Source organism: Leptodactylus fuscus, chromosome 1 (assembly GCF_031893055.1).
Source record: "Leptodactylus fuscus isolate aLepFus1 chromosome 1, aLepFus1.hap2, whole genome shotgun sequence".
NCBI classification, from domain to species: domain Eukaryota; kingdom Metazoa; phylum Chordata; class Amphibia; order Anura; family Leptodactylidae; genus Leptodactylus; species Leptodactylus fuscus.
In genome coordinates this window covers 164,589,244-164,605,788 of record NC_134265.1, presented here as the reverse complement: position 1 = coordinate 164,605,788, position 16,545 = coordinate 164,589,244, and the positions used below count along the sequence as shown (strand labels likewise).

Sequence of the window (16,545 nt, the reverse complement as noted above, 5' to 3'; positions counted from 1 at the left end):
CTCCGTTCAGCTAAGAACAGGAAACTGAGGCTACAATTTGCACAAGCTCATCGAAATTGGACAATTGAAGATTGGAAAAACGTTGCCTGGTCTGATGAGTCTCGATTTCTGCTGCGACATTCGGATGGTAGGGTCAGAATTTGGCGTCAACAACATGAAAGCATGGATCCATCCTGCCTTGTATCAACGGTTCAGGCTGGTGGTGGTGGTGTCATGGTGTGGGGAATATTTTCTTGGCACTCTTTGGGCCCCTTAGTACCAATTGAGCATCGTTGCAACGCCAAAGCCTACCTGAGTATTGTTGCTGACCATGTCCATCCCTTTATGACCACAATGTACCCAACATCTGATGGCTACTTTCAGCAGGATAATGCGCCATGTCATAAAGCTGGAATCATCTCAGACTGGTTTCTTGAACATGACAATGAGTTCACTGTATTCCAATGGCCTCCACAGTCACCAGATCTCAATCCAATAAGCATCTTTGGGATGTGGTGGAACGGGAGATTCGCATCATGGATGTGCAGCCGACAAATCTGCGGCAACTGTGTGATGCCATCGTGTCAATATGGACCAAAATCTCTGAGGAATGCTTCCAGCACCTTGTTGAATCTATGCCACGAAGAATTGAGACAGTTCTGAAGGCAAAAGGGGGTCCAACCCGTTACTAGCATGGTGTACCTAATAAAGTGGCCGGTGAGTGTATGTGTTGATGAAGTCCAAGGTGCAGCTGATGTGCGTGGGATAATCCTGCTGTGCCAGGATAAACTGTGGTCTACAATTCACTGATCAGTAAATTGATATACTATTACAGTTCTGCTAGCTAGTGGACATAGACTCCCCCAGTATAATTGCTTTATAATATTTAGTATCCAGAAGTTTCACATATTGTTCCAGTTCACTGGCACTTGGTTATGTCAATATGCGATTTTGATTGACTGAATCCTGTACGGAGTTTAATTATTTGTTTCACAGATTGCACAAAACAGAGCCTTTTAAATACTAGTGACCAGTTTGATCATCTTTATTATCAACACTCTTGGCTTTGTGATATTGTGTATCCAAGAGATTCCATTCTATATATTATCATTTTCACTTTAACAGCTTCCTAATTAATAATCTGAGTTACAAACAAAAATTGCCCTAGTAAACTATGTGAAATACTTCATTTTCACTGAACCATATTAACTATACTCTCCTTATTTATTGACATGTATGTTTAAAGGGGCTCTATCAGCAAAATTATGCTGTATGATCCCCACATGTGTGAATAGCCTTTAAAAGGCCATTCAGGCACTGCTAATCTAATTTTAAACCCCCCTGTCCGTTTTAAAATTTAACTATAAAAACCATATATGTAAATGATACCTGAACGTGCACGCTGGGCGGTCGTGCACGATCCGACATCCTCTTCGGTCCCTCCTTCCAGCAACGTCCTCTTCTGGATCTTCTCTGCCTTCATCTTCTGTTTTTCCGGCGGGTTGTGTTCAAATCCAGGGAGTGTGCAGTAGCACTCCCTCCGGAGCGCTACTGCGCACGTGCCGACGCCATTTTTGTTGTAGTTCTAAGTATCCTTAGAACTACGCTCGCATGCGCAAAACGCTAGCAATAGTCTTCATATCCGGAAGAACAGAAGATGAAGGAGAAGAGCCAGGATAGGGGGGCGTCGCTGGAAGAGGAAGGAGGGACCGAAGATGACGTCTGATCGCGCACGACCGCCCAGCGTGCACGTTCAGGTATCATTTACATGTATGTTTTTATAGTTTTATTTTAAAAGATCAGGGGGTTTAAAATTAGATTACTGGTGCCCGAATAGCCTTTTTAAAGGCTATTCACGCATACATGGGGCTCTATCAGCATAGTTTTTAACAATGTGATGTCAATAATTTCCTTAAAGGGGCTCTATTAGCAAAATTATGCGGTATGAGCCCCACATATGCGTGACTAGCCTTTAAAAAGGCCATTCAGGCACCGGTAATCTCATTTTAAACCTCCCCCCCACATTTTAAAATACCCTAAAAACATTTATGTAAATCGTACTTATCGTGCACGGTGGGCGGTAATGCACGATCCGACGTCCTCTTCTGGCACGCCTTGCTCTTCTTTCTGCGACGCCCTCCGGTCCTGGCTCTAACCCCGGCTTCATTGTCGTTGTCTTCCAGCGGTTCAAATCCGACACATGCACAGTAGCGCTCCCTCCGGAGCTACTGCGCACACTCAGGCGTCATTTTTCTCAATGGCAGTGCGCATGCACCGGATTTGAACCGCTGGAAGTAGAGCCAGGACTGGAGGGTGTTTCCAAAAGAAGAGGGAGGCGTGCCAGAGGATGATGTCGGATCATACATCACCATGCATGATAAGTATAATTTGCATATATGGTTTTATTTTAAAACGGGGGGGGGGGGGGGGGGGGGGAGAGGTTTAAAATAACATTAGCGGTGCCTGAATAGCCTTTTTAAAGGCTACTCACATACGTGGGGATCATACAGCATAATTTTGCTGATTAGAGCAAAATTTAAGCATGTGTTATCTTTGTGCAGTTAGATTTCTGCAAGTGTGTGTGTGTGTGTGTGTGTGTGTGTGTGTGTGTATAGACACACACACAGAAATTTATTCTAAAATGCTACTGGAAGTATGAAAACGCAGTAGAAGTGCAAAGACAATTTAGGAGGGAGTTTAACAAAGAACCACCTACACGAGTTATCATCACTCGAATTAGAGATAAGTTTGAAGCTGATGGAAATGTTCAGGACGTCCATAAGAAGCGTTCCGGAAGACCACGCACCTCGACAAGCCCCATAAAAGAAGAAAGATTACTGGAAACTTTTCAACGAAGTCCAAGAAACTCTTTGCGGCAAGCTAGTCATGAGGTAGGGATTTCAAACACATCAGTTCATCGCATCATGAAACGTTGTCAGTGGAGAAGTTACATTCCAAGATTAGTCCATGCTCTTAATGACGATGATCCAGACCGAAGAGTACAGTATTGCGAGTGGTACTTGGAACGATGCAGTAAACAAAAATTTCCGGCACTCTATGAATGTGCTTCCAAAGTTAATTTTATTCTGACAAACGTTTCAGTCTGAAAGACCTTCCTCAGTACGTAGGTAGGAAGAAATAGGAAGCCAAATAGAATGGATAGGGAATCCTGGTGGGTTTTTTTTTTTTTAAATATTTATTTTAGGGGGGGGGGGGGTTCTATGACCAGACACAATATCAATGTATAGAATCTCCCATGAAATAGTGCACAAAGAGAAAAAAAAAAAAAAACATAAATTCTAAATCCCTCCTTTTCCTAGAATACATACAAAAGTAGAAAATGTGAAATACATACACATTAGGTATCCCTGTGTCTGAAAGTGCCCGGTCTACTGACTATAGGGGATCTGCAGTGCTCCTGTTCCATCGGGAAGGGGTTAATAGGAGCACTGCAGATACCCTATATTCAGCCAGGCTGAATTCCAAGCACCCAGCAACTACTGCTCCCAAAAATTCCAGCCTTTTTAATTTTTGAAATTTTCCAGTAGCTGCTGCTGCATAAACCTCCCCCCCCCCCCCCCCCTTGGCTTATACTCGAGTTAATAAGATTTCCCAGTTTTTTGTGGTAAAATTAGGGGGGGGGGGTCGGCTTATACTTGAGTATATACGGTAAGCTTTTCCCAGGAAAAAATAAATGTATAAATAACTGCCTCATTTGCATGTCCTGCAGTAGAAGACTGAAACCACACTGATCCATACCATGATGGGAATTATAGGATAATCTATAAAATTTCCTCTTCAGACATAATGATTTATTGGAAACATGTCAATAGACAAGCAATCTCCGGCTGCTGCCACCCAGAAATTGCAAGGACCAGCAACATAGCAAGATGACCAAGCACCCCTTCCCCCTTCAGTTACCTCTGAAACGGCCATCTGGCACCACATGGGACACTGCTCCACCTCCTCCTGATATCAGGGGCCTGTCCACATCTGGTCTCTAACTTGTGACATCATGTCACAGGAGATGCCCCTCCTTCTCCTTTCACATCATTGAAGTAGAGAAAATTCCACCCCCTGGATGTACAAGTGTCATGATGCAGGTGCCCACATATTAGGGTAGGCAAAGTCCACCCACCAATAAAGATTTGAAACAGCAAACCATGTGACAGCTGAGAGCGGCACCATACAGGAATTAGTACTTCTGCAATTGTACCAAGCCCAGACCATAAAGGAAGGTTAATAGGCCATTTACTGATGAGGTTTTGGATGTGGAGGGAGAAAGCACAACACAGTGCTGCACCTTGCAGGAGACTTATGCTGGTAGTCCTGATGGTCTTCAAGGTCCAATTACTCTAGAACTGCTTTAAGTAGGTGTCCAAGGAAACCACAATGAGGACAAGAGAAGGTCCAAAAAGATGTATAGGATGCATGTCCTTAGAGGCGGGTCCCTCTCTCTATGTATGTGGTTTTGGGAGAGGAGGAAATTAAAATAGTTTATGAATTTTTGTGATGATCAGAAGATCAATTTTTTTTTTCTTTCCTACAAAGTTGCATAGTATCTGCCATGTTCCTGTTATTTACTGGCTGTAGTAGGAGGTACATCTATAGCCAATTAGTATTGGTTTTTTTTAATTTATTTATTTTAATATATATATATATATATATATATATATATATATATATATAATGAAAAACTTGTTTTGTTCCAAGTTATTTATTTTAGTTAAATGTCCCCGGGTCAACATAAGCATATGCAACAAAGTCTCCAAGTTTATTGCCCTCCGAATCATAATGAAGCATCTTGAAGCAAACTTCACAGAAGAAGCAAGGGTCATCTGTTGCAAGGCTGTCTTGATTTGTTACCCATCTATAGCAAAGAGAAAAAGGAAGTTTTATTTTCTTTAATACTTATGATTCACAAACTTATAATCAAAACCAGCACAGCACATAAAAGAAAACCAATCCAAAGCTACCGCTACCTACGATTCCTTAAAATTATAGTTTTGCGATATCAAGACTCTGGCCAAGAAGAGCAGAGCCAAGTATGCACACCGGGGAGTGGTAATTCCGCAAAGGCTGCCCTACCCCTATCCAAGAGATTTTTTTGGACAAGAAAAGTAGCAGAAAATACTATGAAAACCTTTTAGAATTCAGTGGGGTGTTTGGGTGTCGCACAGATGCCTTGGCAAGTGAAGCTCCTAGTGTAAGACAGGGCTGGAAAGTATGCCTTGACAACTTTAAACCGTCATATACAAAGTTACCTTATAAGTTAACATCTCACAGATTTAGCCAACCAGAGACACAAGTTACTTAGAGTAACTTTACAAGAATAAACACCCTGTTTAGGAAGAATCAGCAAGAGTGAACTAGCCTGGTTCACATCTGCGTTCGGTATTCCGTTCGGAGAATCTGCTTGGAGACTCCCTGAACAGAATACCGAACGCATTAAAAACTGTTAGCCAAGAAACCACATGGACCCCATATAATGGGGTCCGAGTGGTTTTATTGCTCACTGCATTTAATGCATTTGGTATTCTGTTTGGGGATCCCCAAGCGGACCAGGCCTTAGTTGATAAAATATCACCATGCAAGTTACCTTCCAAAGTTATGTGTAGAAAATTATGACATTGTAAACACATGGAAGTTAGGAGCAAACTCAATCTGGGCACTTCATCATGAATAGGTGCTTCCCTCTGTGCCTATATGCAAACCTACAGCAGCCCATAATGAATATGATGTGGACAGAGTCCTGCAAAAACGCTATTTTAGTCACAGGTAAAGTTAAATAATCGCCACATATTTGATGCCTGTGGTACTGGCTTTCTACATGGGGAGGGGTATAACAATCAGTATTATAGTAGTAGTGTATACAGTAGTACTATACTGAAAGGTAGTTCTGCTCAGTAGAGACCTCTAGATGAAAGAAATTATGTTGTGTAGCAGGCAATCGGATGCTTTGGTACATGGGTGACAGCCTCCTGCGAGGTGCTGAATGAAATGTATATGTTACCAGTATAAAGTCTGAAAAAAAATGGTTGGTTCTTCATGTGCCAGGCTCTTAACCCTTAAGTACTATCATGGTGTCCATCATACACCACTATCATACACATATCATTATGATAGACACCATGATAGTACTTAAGGGTTAAAGGGGTTGTCCAGGCAATGGGGAGGTGAAAAAAAAATTAATCAATCATACTCGTCTGTCCCCAATGCTCCATTGTCCTCCCAGTGTCGTCCAGTCCTTCTGCTCCGGCGTCTTCTCAAAGTGAAACTGCTCATTGGCTGTGAGGTCATGGATCCCTTCCACCGATGATGTTACAGGTAGCGACATCGCTTGCCCTTCGCCGAGGCCGCTGACTGGCCTCAGTGGTCACATGTGGCGGGGACTTACCACAAACATCAATACTGGACCAAGATCAGATTGTGCTGGGAGGCATCGGAGCACCATGGAAAGGAGAGTAGAGTTTTTGGTGTTTTTTTTTTTTTTTCACTGCCCCTGGCTCATTTATAAATAAAACGGGTTGTCCATTTTTGCTTGGACAACCCCTCTAAGAAGTAGACTGATTTATTTTACTTGTATAGCACCATCATATTCCTCAGCCCTTTACAGACATTGTCTGTCACTGTTCCATATAAGGTTCATAGTCTACTATCATACTCAGTATGTCTGAGTATGGGAGAAACCAAGAGTACCCGGAAAAAACCCAAACAAACATGGGGAGAACACACAAACTCCTTGCAGATGTTGTCCTTGGCAGGATTCAAACCCAGGAATCCAGAAAGGACCGCTAAACGCTGAATCCCCATGCCGCCCAGAGTAGAACTGCATCTCAACTACCTGACACAGAGGCAAAGGGCCATTATAGTATCTTAAAGAGAATTCACACAATGGTACGTTTCCTCAATCATCCCATCACCTTCTGCATAGGTGTATCACTCCTTGCTGTAATAAAATCTTTAACCCTTCCTAAGCAAAATCCTAGAACTTTCAGGTGTAGCGCCACTTATCGATTCCTCTAACCTCTTGACTGCTAGACTCTTCTTATGGCTGTAGAATTGGCTTGGACATGGAGTTATCAGTTTACAGAGCAGTCCCTACTACAAAGGGATAGCAATGAACATTAGTACAGGTAGGAGGTATCTACGAGAAGTGGAACTGTCAGGACGGGACATTATGAGCACTCCGCCCATGACCAGATGTAGGGACATTTTAGCAAGGTATTGTCTCGCAAGCTTTACAAATAACAAGGAAACTACATTTCAGAGTGATTCATATCCATAAAAGACACTTACTTTGCAACATACAGTTTACACACACTGCACTTTCTTGTCCAAAACCAATGTTTTCGGATATGCAGTGGATAGAGTCTCCTATCTAAACAATCTTCATGATGTATTAACCTTTTAAAAGGGAAATGAAAAGAAAAATATTATATATATTACATGGAATAACTTTTGTCTAAGATTTCCTCATTGAAGTTTAGAGCTGATAAAATTTAATTATACATGTTTAATTTGTCAGAAAAAAAATCCCCAAAAATGAATACTGTAATACTTTGGCATAGTGATTAGAGATGAGCGAACACTGTTCAGATCAGCCGTTCCGAACAGCACGCTCCCATAGAAATGAATGGAAGCACCTGGCACGTACACTTTGCCGGCGGCCGGTCGCCGTGCCAGGTGCTTCCATTCATTTCTATGGGAGCGTGCTGTTCGGAACGGCTGATCCGAACAGTGTTTGCTCATCTCTAATAGTGATGTCATACATGTGATATTGCTACAGCACAGGAGCTAGGACCCTGTATTTCCTTCCTTACATGAATAAATATCATCCTGCGAGAAAAAACAAAAAAAACAAAATAGATATTGTATGAATACCTAAGCACCTACACACGTGAAGTATGTTCTTGTTAAGCAGGATATCTTAGGCTCCGTTCCCACGGAGTAACGCGCCGCGCATCCAGACACATAAACTACACATTGAAATCAATGGGTTAAAAAGCCTCCCATTGATTTTAATGTGTAGCGCCCGTAAGTCGGCACACATTGAAGTGAAAGGGATCAGTTTTGAGCGCTCCCACTCTGACATGTGTCTACATGTCTGAATGCGCGGCGCGTTACTCCGTGGGACCAGAGCCTTAGGGTAATTTCACACTGAGTTTTTTTTTTTTAGACCGGCCTCTGCCTCAGGTTCCGGTCCAAAAGCCGGTGCACTGCACTGGCATCCAGCCGCACACTCTGCTCTGGACTAGGCCCAATGACTGGGCCTAGTCGGGAGGAGGGAGTGTCTTCAGGCCAAATTGCAAGGCGACTTGGACTGAAGAATGAGCATCTCGCTTCTTTTTTCCAGGAGCAGTTTCTTCCGGCTCCGGAAAAAACTCCTGAGCTGCTTCCATTGATTTCAATGGGAGCCATCTTTTTGGTCATGATTTTGAGGCAGATACGGCAGATCCATGTGAACTTACCCTAATAGTGTGTATTTGGATTTAGAACGGTATGAGCTTTATAACTTTTTAGGTTTTCACTGTTTTTGTTATTAGCTTTCTAATTACTCTTAAGGGGCGTTCACAGTACCATTGGTGTCCGCTCAGCAGTGTCCGTGGTTATTGTCTGTACAAGATTTTAGCAATGGACACTAGCTGGTCTGTTTCCAATTTCCATTCATTTCAATGGGATTTTATCTTGTGTCCTTTAGTGTCCGTTTACAAACATGTCAGTTTTTTTCAAGCAGACAAAAAAAAAAAAAAAAATCCTACATGCAGGACTTTTCTGTCCGTTTTTAACATTGAGGTCTATGGGTAACGGACATATAACAGACAATAACTGAGAGCCATCAGTTACTGTCTTTTTTTTTTTTTTTTATGGGGGGGGGGGGTTAAATGGACACCTTCTGAGCAGACACCAACGGTAGTGTGAACCCGACCTTATTTACTATATTTTATTTATTAACCACTTCAGTACCGGGCCAATTTGTGGTCCAGGACCATACACATTTTAGGTTTATTTTGTATGCGCAGTTTGGAGGGCTGTAACATTTTGCTCATACGTCTTATTGAACTAATTTTTTGGGGGACACATAGGGCTTTATTTTAATGTTGTTTTTATTTTCAAATGTGTTTTAATTTTTTTTATATCCAGGAAAATATAAACATAATAGGAGGGAAATTTTGTCTGGTTTTCACTTTTCTTTTTTTTTTTTTTTTTATTTAATAACACAAAGTACAACTGAGAAACTTCATAAAATAGTTTTTCCTCTCCATTACTGTAACTTTTATTTTATATGGTGTCGTCAGGGGTGGGGTTATAACCTTTAACCCCTTCCCGCCGATGGCATTTTTTGATTTTCGTTTTTCGTTTTTGACTCCCCTCCTTCTAAACCCCATAACTTTTTTATTTCTCCGCTCCCAGAGTCATATGAGGTCTTAATTTTTGCGGGACAAATTTTTCTTCATGATGCTACCATTAATTATTCTGTAGAATGTACTGGGAAGCAGGAAAAAAATTCAGAATGGGGTGGATTTGAAGAAAAAATGCATTTCTGTGTCTTTCTTACGGGCTTTGGTTTTACGGCGTTCACTGTGCAGCCAAAATGACATGTCCCCTATATTGTGTGTTTCGGTACGGTTCCAGGGATACCAAATTTATATGGTTTTATTTACATTTTGACCCCTAAAAAAAATTCCAAAACTGTGTTAAAAAAATTTTTTTCTAAAAGTCGCCATATTCCGACGGCTGAAACTTTTTTATACGTAAGTGTACGGGGATGCATAGGGCGTCTTTTTTTGCGGGGCCGGGTGTACTTTTTAGTTCTACCATTTTCGGGAAATGTTATTGCTTTGATCACTTTTTATTCAAATTTTTATCAGAATCAAAACAGTGAAAAAAAAAGGCGGTTTGGCACTTTCGACTATTTTTCCCGCTACGGTGTTTACCGAACAGGAAAAATATTTTTATAGATTTGTAGAGCGGGCGATTTCGGACGAGGGGATACCTAACATGTATGTTTCACAGTTTTTAACTACTTTTATATGTGTTCTAGGGAAAGGGGGGTGATTTGAACTTTTAATACTTTTTCTATATTTTTTTTTTATTTATTTTTTGCATTTATTAGACCCCCTAGGGGTGTTGAACCCCAGGGGGTCTGATCACTAATGCAATGCATTACAATGCTAATGCATTGCAAAAAATCATCCTTTCTTTTGCAGGCTGCATAGACCAGCCTGCAAAAGAGAGGATTTGCAGACAAGCCTGGGAGCCTGTACAAGGCTCCCGGCTGTCATGGCAACGGGACGTCAGCCCTGGAGCATGCTCCAGGAGCCGGCGATCCTGGGCAAAATGGCGGGGCCCATGCGCCACCGGGAATATGGCGCCTCCGGCGCCTTTGACCACGGCGCCGGAGGGGTTAATGCCTCCGATCGGTCCGGGGACCGATCGGAGGCATTAGAGCCGGTTGTCTACTGCTTAAAGCAGTAGACACCCGGCGGCTATGGCGGCCGCCCGGCTCCCGGGCGGCCGCCATAGTTACAGACCCGACATGCGCCGTACTATTACGGCGCATGTCGGGAAAGGGTTAATAACGTCATTTTATTGGCATATTATTTTACTTACTATTTTACTTATTATTTAAATTATTTTATTTATTTTTTTTAAAAAGAACTTTTTAATTAATTTTTTAATTTTTTTTTTTTTCAGATGGTGTCCCCATAAGGTCATAAGAGACCTTCGGGGACATCTGATCACTTTTTTTTTTTTTGTACTGGAGGCGGATTTCTCCTATAACTGGGTCTGGTACATGCTGCAATATACGGTATACAGAGCTGATCTGGGTCCTGTAGGACCCAGCAGCTCTTGCAAGATGCTGCTCCCGGCAGATCACGTTTACACAGCGATCGAGAAGGCAGGGATGGGAATAAACCTTCCCTGTCTTCTCTCTGGGAGCTCCGGCTGAAATTACACCCGGCTCCCAGTGAAAGCAGCTGCACGATCTTGTGCAGCTGCTGTGTTCTGATTGGACGTACCGTCCTGTCAGAACAAGGCAACCACTATCCGAACGTATATAGTCTATGGGCGGTCCGGAAGTGGTTAATAATCTTTGGTTGAGGTTCTCTTATCTGGACCCGATTGAATCAGGTCTTGATTGCAGCTCCTAGAACAGAGCAAGTTAAGCACCTTCAGACTTGTACACCCTTTAGGCTTCATGTGTAAATACCAAACATTTGGACCTTGTGATGCCCACATTTCTCAAACTAAACATGAACCAGAGTCTCTGCCTCCTCTTTGCTCCACTTTCCTGTACTGTATGCAGTACAGAACAGTGGAAATGTGAGGAGGCCAGAACTCCTAGCATGATACATCACAATGATGTAGAAAGTCCACGTTCTGAACCACATTCAGTCCAGGACAATATAGAGTCCAGACTGTAAAATCACCTGTTACAGCAGCTTTGCATTGTACATCCTTGTCTGTAATTTACATCTTCCGGTTAAATTAACTTTTAAAAAATCATATTAAATTTATTGGGATGAACCTGTAAGACTGTCACCTTCACTACAAGGCCAAAGAAAGGCCAAAACACTATTTAAAAACAATGCATGGGTGCCACCATTTTGCCTGGGATCTCCATCATCGGGTCATTCCGTGTCAAGTGAACCAATGATTTTTCCCTCTATATTTTTAATTCTTTTGAGATTTTGTTATTTGGTAATAGTGTGTCAGAGAATGCAAAATGTGAAGAAAAGAAAAATTCTAGAATTTTTTTTGGATTTTTAATTGATTTTCAAAGTTCAGAAAAAGTGCGAATTTCTGTGTTGCCTGCCTTTACATTTCTCGTCATAACTTAGGCTAGAAAAAAGATAGAGAAACAAAATAAACGCCATTCTACTCAGAACTATACAGGCTTTCACCAAATATGTCACAAGAGTATCTTTGTTAATATTTTACCCATGTGAACGCAAAATTTTAAAACGCATTTCCGAAAAAAAATGTTTTATTCAAAAATTTCAAAAAAATTCACATGGGCCTGCTATGCCCTTAGCCACATCTGTACCAAAATTCAAGTTGGGATCGCGATGGGATAATATTTAAAATATAACTATTACAGTGTCATTCCGAAAATCTTGAATTCAGATCTGTTCAGCCTGTGGTCTAAAAGTGTGGGGTCTATATGTGAGATATGTACAGAGAATGATCCACCTCACAAAATGTTAATGTTACCTAGTGTCAGACTAGCAGTATACAGGTCCTGTAATATGACACTAGAGTGGGACCATCTCTCTCAGAGGTGTGTTTCTGGTAGGACACTTATTGTAGTTCACCTCAGATAACCACAAGAAGGGAGGTTCCAATCTTCATGTTTGATGCATGTCCCTTATTATTAAAGGTAGAGTAGAGTAATTAATACAGAAGTCATGTTGTTATATTCTCATATTGCATTGCTCAGTATATGTTGATGCAGTCACTGATGTAAGGAATGACTGAGGACTTGATGCTAATGTACAATTACTAGGCAGTATGGAAGGACACTTATTGTAGTGCACCTCAGATAGCAAGAAGAAGGGAGGTCCTAATCTCCATGTTTGATGCATGTCCCTTATTACAGATGAATGTTAATAAAGAATATAAATATTGGTTCTTGTACTCTTGTTAACATATAATTAGGATGAGACTATTTAGAAAATCGCACTTGAGGATATGAGCAGCTTTTTTTCTTTTGGTTTGTTCAATGCATTCAGGTTGAAAATGCTGAACAAGCTGTGTTCTGATGATAAGATGTATTTGTTCTGGCACTTACAATATTTGTTTTTATGTTTTTTTTATTGTTGCATATAAATGTTGAATTCAGCAAGTTGTAATTTGAAAAGAAAAAAGGAAGAAGCTCACACAAACGTACAATCAGATGATTCAAGGCTTAAAAAAAAAAAAAAAATTGATCCCAATTTGGTCCCAAGTTGAAAACCTGTACAAATATAACCAAGAACACAAGTAACACAAATGCATTTTTTCACAATTTTAAAACACACGTTTTTTTCACAATTGCGCATCAAAATTTTGAATTTGATTTCTCCAAAACAAAATATAAAGAAACATCGTCTTGTGACATATCAAATGAAAGCCGGTACCGCTCTGAGAAAAATGATGCCTCTCCCACCTATATATCTTAATTCTAGCCCAAGATATGTTAAAAAATGTAAAGCCATACAAGGCCAAAATTCACACTTTGTCAAAACTTTAGAAGTCTATAAAAAATTAACTGATGAAAAAAATTCAAAACTTTTTATTTGTAATTAACTTAAGTTGTACTTCATAAAAAATAAAAAAAATCTAAAGACGTTAGGTAAAAAAAAATATTCCTATTTGGATCACTTGATATGGAATGACCCCATCCTGAACGAATCTAGGGAAGGTGATCTGTGGACTAGATAGCCAGAAGCCTAGTGAAGGCTCCCTCACATACGATACCTCACATATGAAAATATTTTAAAAAATAAAATAAAATAAAGTGTGTCCGTGAAAACTGCAGTTTTTCACTAATTGTACCATATTCAGAATTTTTTAACAGCTTCTCAGGACATCATATAGATTAACTAGTGCTATTACAAGGTACAGTTTTTACCTGCCTTTTGGAAAGCGAGAGAAAGAAACAATCAAAAAAATGGCTATGGCAGGAAGGAGTTAGAATTAGGATCCTTTCACACGGAGTAAACGCGCGCTCATTTTGGCAAAATACACGTGTAAAGAATACGGCGCTTTTTTTTTTTTACACGTGTAAAAAATGTCATTGAAGTCGATAGAAGTCTTATTTTTACACGTGTATTTTGCCAAAATGAGCGTGCGTTTACTCCTTGTGAATGGACCCTTACTGTGTCATACATGCTCCCTCTTGCACCTGATGGAATGAGATTTTGAAGGTATGGCCAAAGTGGTATACCATTAGCTCATATGTGAACGCCTCCGCAGATACTTCACTCTCTCTACAGTGATCATAGGTGACAATACTAATGGAGGAAGATGTAGCCAAAAGCAACACAGGATAAATGCTTAATCTAGTCAGCAGAGAATTAGAATAGCGACAATTGTATTAACATTAGGTTCATTATAGCGTTAGTCTCACCATAATTCAAGTCCGGGGGAGAGAAAAGAAAAATGCCGGACTTTTCTCTGCGCCGACTTTAAACAGGATCTGTAGCAGAGTCTCATACAGTCATGTCAGTGAACTGTACTTTAACGCTTCATAATTCATTCACATTTACCGTATTTTACGGACTATAAGCCGCAGTCCGGTGCGCATTATATGTTATTGAAAGCGGCGGCAGGCAGACTTTGCCAGCGGCCGCTTAACCCCCCGCATGCCAGCCGCTTCTATTGGAAGCGCTCGGCAGGCGAGGAGGGGCTCTATCAGCAAAATCATGCTGATAGAGCCCAACCGTAAAAGTTAGATTAAACTACCCCCCCGTTTTAAAATAAAACCCTGAAACAGAATGTGAAACTTACCGAGCGGTGCAGGGTGGGCGGGCATTCAGGCCTCCTCTTCCTCCGATGTTCCGTCCTCCTCCTCCGGCGCTCGCGAACTGATAATGGCCTGGGCGCATGCGCAGTAGTCGTAGTAGAAGCATTATGATATTGCGCATGCGCCCAGGCCATTATCAGTTCGCAAGCGCTGGAGGAAGTGGTCAGGACATCGGAGGAAGAGGAGGCCTGAATGCCCGCCCGCCCTGCACCGCTCGGTAAGTTTCACGTTCTGTTTCAGGGTTCTGTTTCACGCCGGCGTGACAGCAGAGCTGCCGGACACTTCCCATTCATTTCTATGGGAGCCGGCATGCGAGCGCTCCCCATAGAAATGAATGGACTGCTTTTTTCCATTAATTTCTATGGGGAGCGCTCGCATGCCGGCTCCCATAGAAATGAATGGGAAGTGTCTGTCCATTCATTCCTATGGGGAGCGCTCGCATGCCGGCTCCCATAGAAATGAATAGGAAGTGTCCGGCAGTCCTGCTGTAACGCCGGCGTGTACGGCTATGATACACGCCGGCGTTCCGTAGTGTGAACGCACCCTTACGGTGCCTTTTATGTATGTATGGAAGCGGCACGCAGACTTTGCCGCCGCTTCCATCCATATATAAGCCGCACCGGACTATAAGCCGCACTTACGATTTCTGAGGAAATCGTAGGTTTTTATGTGCGCCTTATAGTCCGGAAAATACGGTAACAGGAAAATTCCGTGCAGATTTCTGGGCATGTAGCAGATTTTTCATATTCACAGCAAGCCCATTTTCTAACTGTGCAGATTTGACACAGATGTACCTACCTTATATCTGTGAAAGTAACAATGTGTTCACAATCTCCTTGATGGCAGTACAAGTAAGGGAAGCCAATTTTTATATTGAGATCATTAAAAGTAAAATTTTCCATCTTGGTCGACTGAAATTTCCCATAGCCTCTATCACGGGATTCAGACCATTCAATTACTGTTCTGGAAGATCATGGAAACACAAAAAAGGGCATTCATATCAAAATAGAAGCCTTGGCACCGCCATTTACCTACCCCATAGATGACGCACCAATCAGAAAGTTATCACTCATACTACAGTACTACTACTGTCCATTACATAGGTTCATATGGTGTATATGGCTGTGGAGCTATGGACTTTTTGTTCCAATCTGGAATAATAGTCACAAAGAATCAATTCTCACACTTTATTACAGAGAAGGGATTACTAAAATAAAATCCATAATCTGAATTTATCTCTTGGAGAATACAATAAAACATGCCATTCTGAATATCTAATGTCAAGATAAAAAAAAAAAAAAGGACACTGTTACAATGTGCTCCAGTTGACAAAGACTTGTTCACATGTGCTGACATCTAGCAGCTAACTTCAGAGTTGTAAATGGCATCATTCATGCATAGATTTTTTTTCTGAATGCATGTTTAAGGGGCTTACCAGGTTCCACTTCCTAATACATATCCTAAGGGATAGGTCATCCAAAATGGATAGATGTCTGACAACTGGCACGCCAACCAATCAGCCGTCCTCAGCAGCTGATACATAGAGGATCCTGCTGCCTGCTTCCTGCTCCATTCTCTGAGATACTGCAGCATAGTGGTTCAAGTGAATGGGAGGTGATCTGTAGTGTCTCTGTAGGGGCCAGCTGATATAAGTTGATCAGCCTGCTCCATGGTAACGCCGCAGGAGAAGTCTGCACATGCACGACCCTGATGTGCTGGGTATTAGGCAATGGACTCTGGCTAGTCTCTCTTCATAGTGACAATATTGTATGTAAGGGCTCATTCACATCTGCGTTGTGAACTCCGTACTTGAGGTTTCCATTTCCTAAAACAGAGGCAGGAGACGGAAACCTGCAGGAGTCTCTCTCACCCATTCATTTGAATGGGTGAGAGAGATGTCCGGCCGTGAGCGGCGGTGAGCGTTTTAGGCTCTCCGCCGCGAAACCGGGTTTTATAATCCGGACACAGAGTCGGACATGCAGTACTCTGTGTCCGGATAAAAAAAATCCGGTTTCGCGGCGGAGAGCATAAAACGCTCACCGCCGCTCACGGCC

The 16,545-nt window shown here is 41.7% G+C and overlaps 1 protein-coding gene across 1 annotated transcript in view; it reads right to left on the bottom strand.

Moving 5' to 3' along the window:
• Positions 1–4,655: 4,655 nt before the first annotated feature.
• Positions 4,656–16,545, bottom strand: part of SNAPC3 (small nuclear RNA activating complex polypeptide 3) — a 36,496-nt gene continuing 24,606 nt past the window's right edge. Inside the window, exons 7-9 of the mRNA XM_075263692.1 lie at positions 15,290–15,454; positions 7,279–7,386; positions 4,656–4,849 (exon numbers count right to left, since the gene is read on the bottom strand). Of these exons, the coding sequence (XP_075119793.1) occupies positions 4,702–4,849; positions 7,279–7,386; positions 15,290–15,454 (421 nt within the window). The 3' untranslated portion in view covers positions 4,656–4,701. The remainder of the gene's footprint in view (positions 4,850–7,278; positions 7,387–15,289; positions 15,455–16,545) is intronic.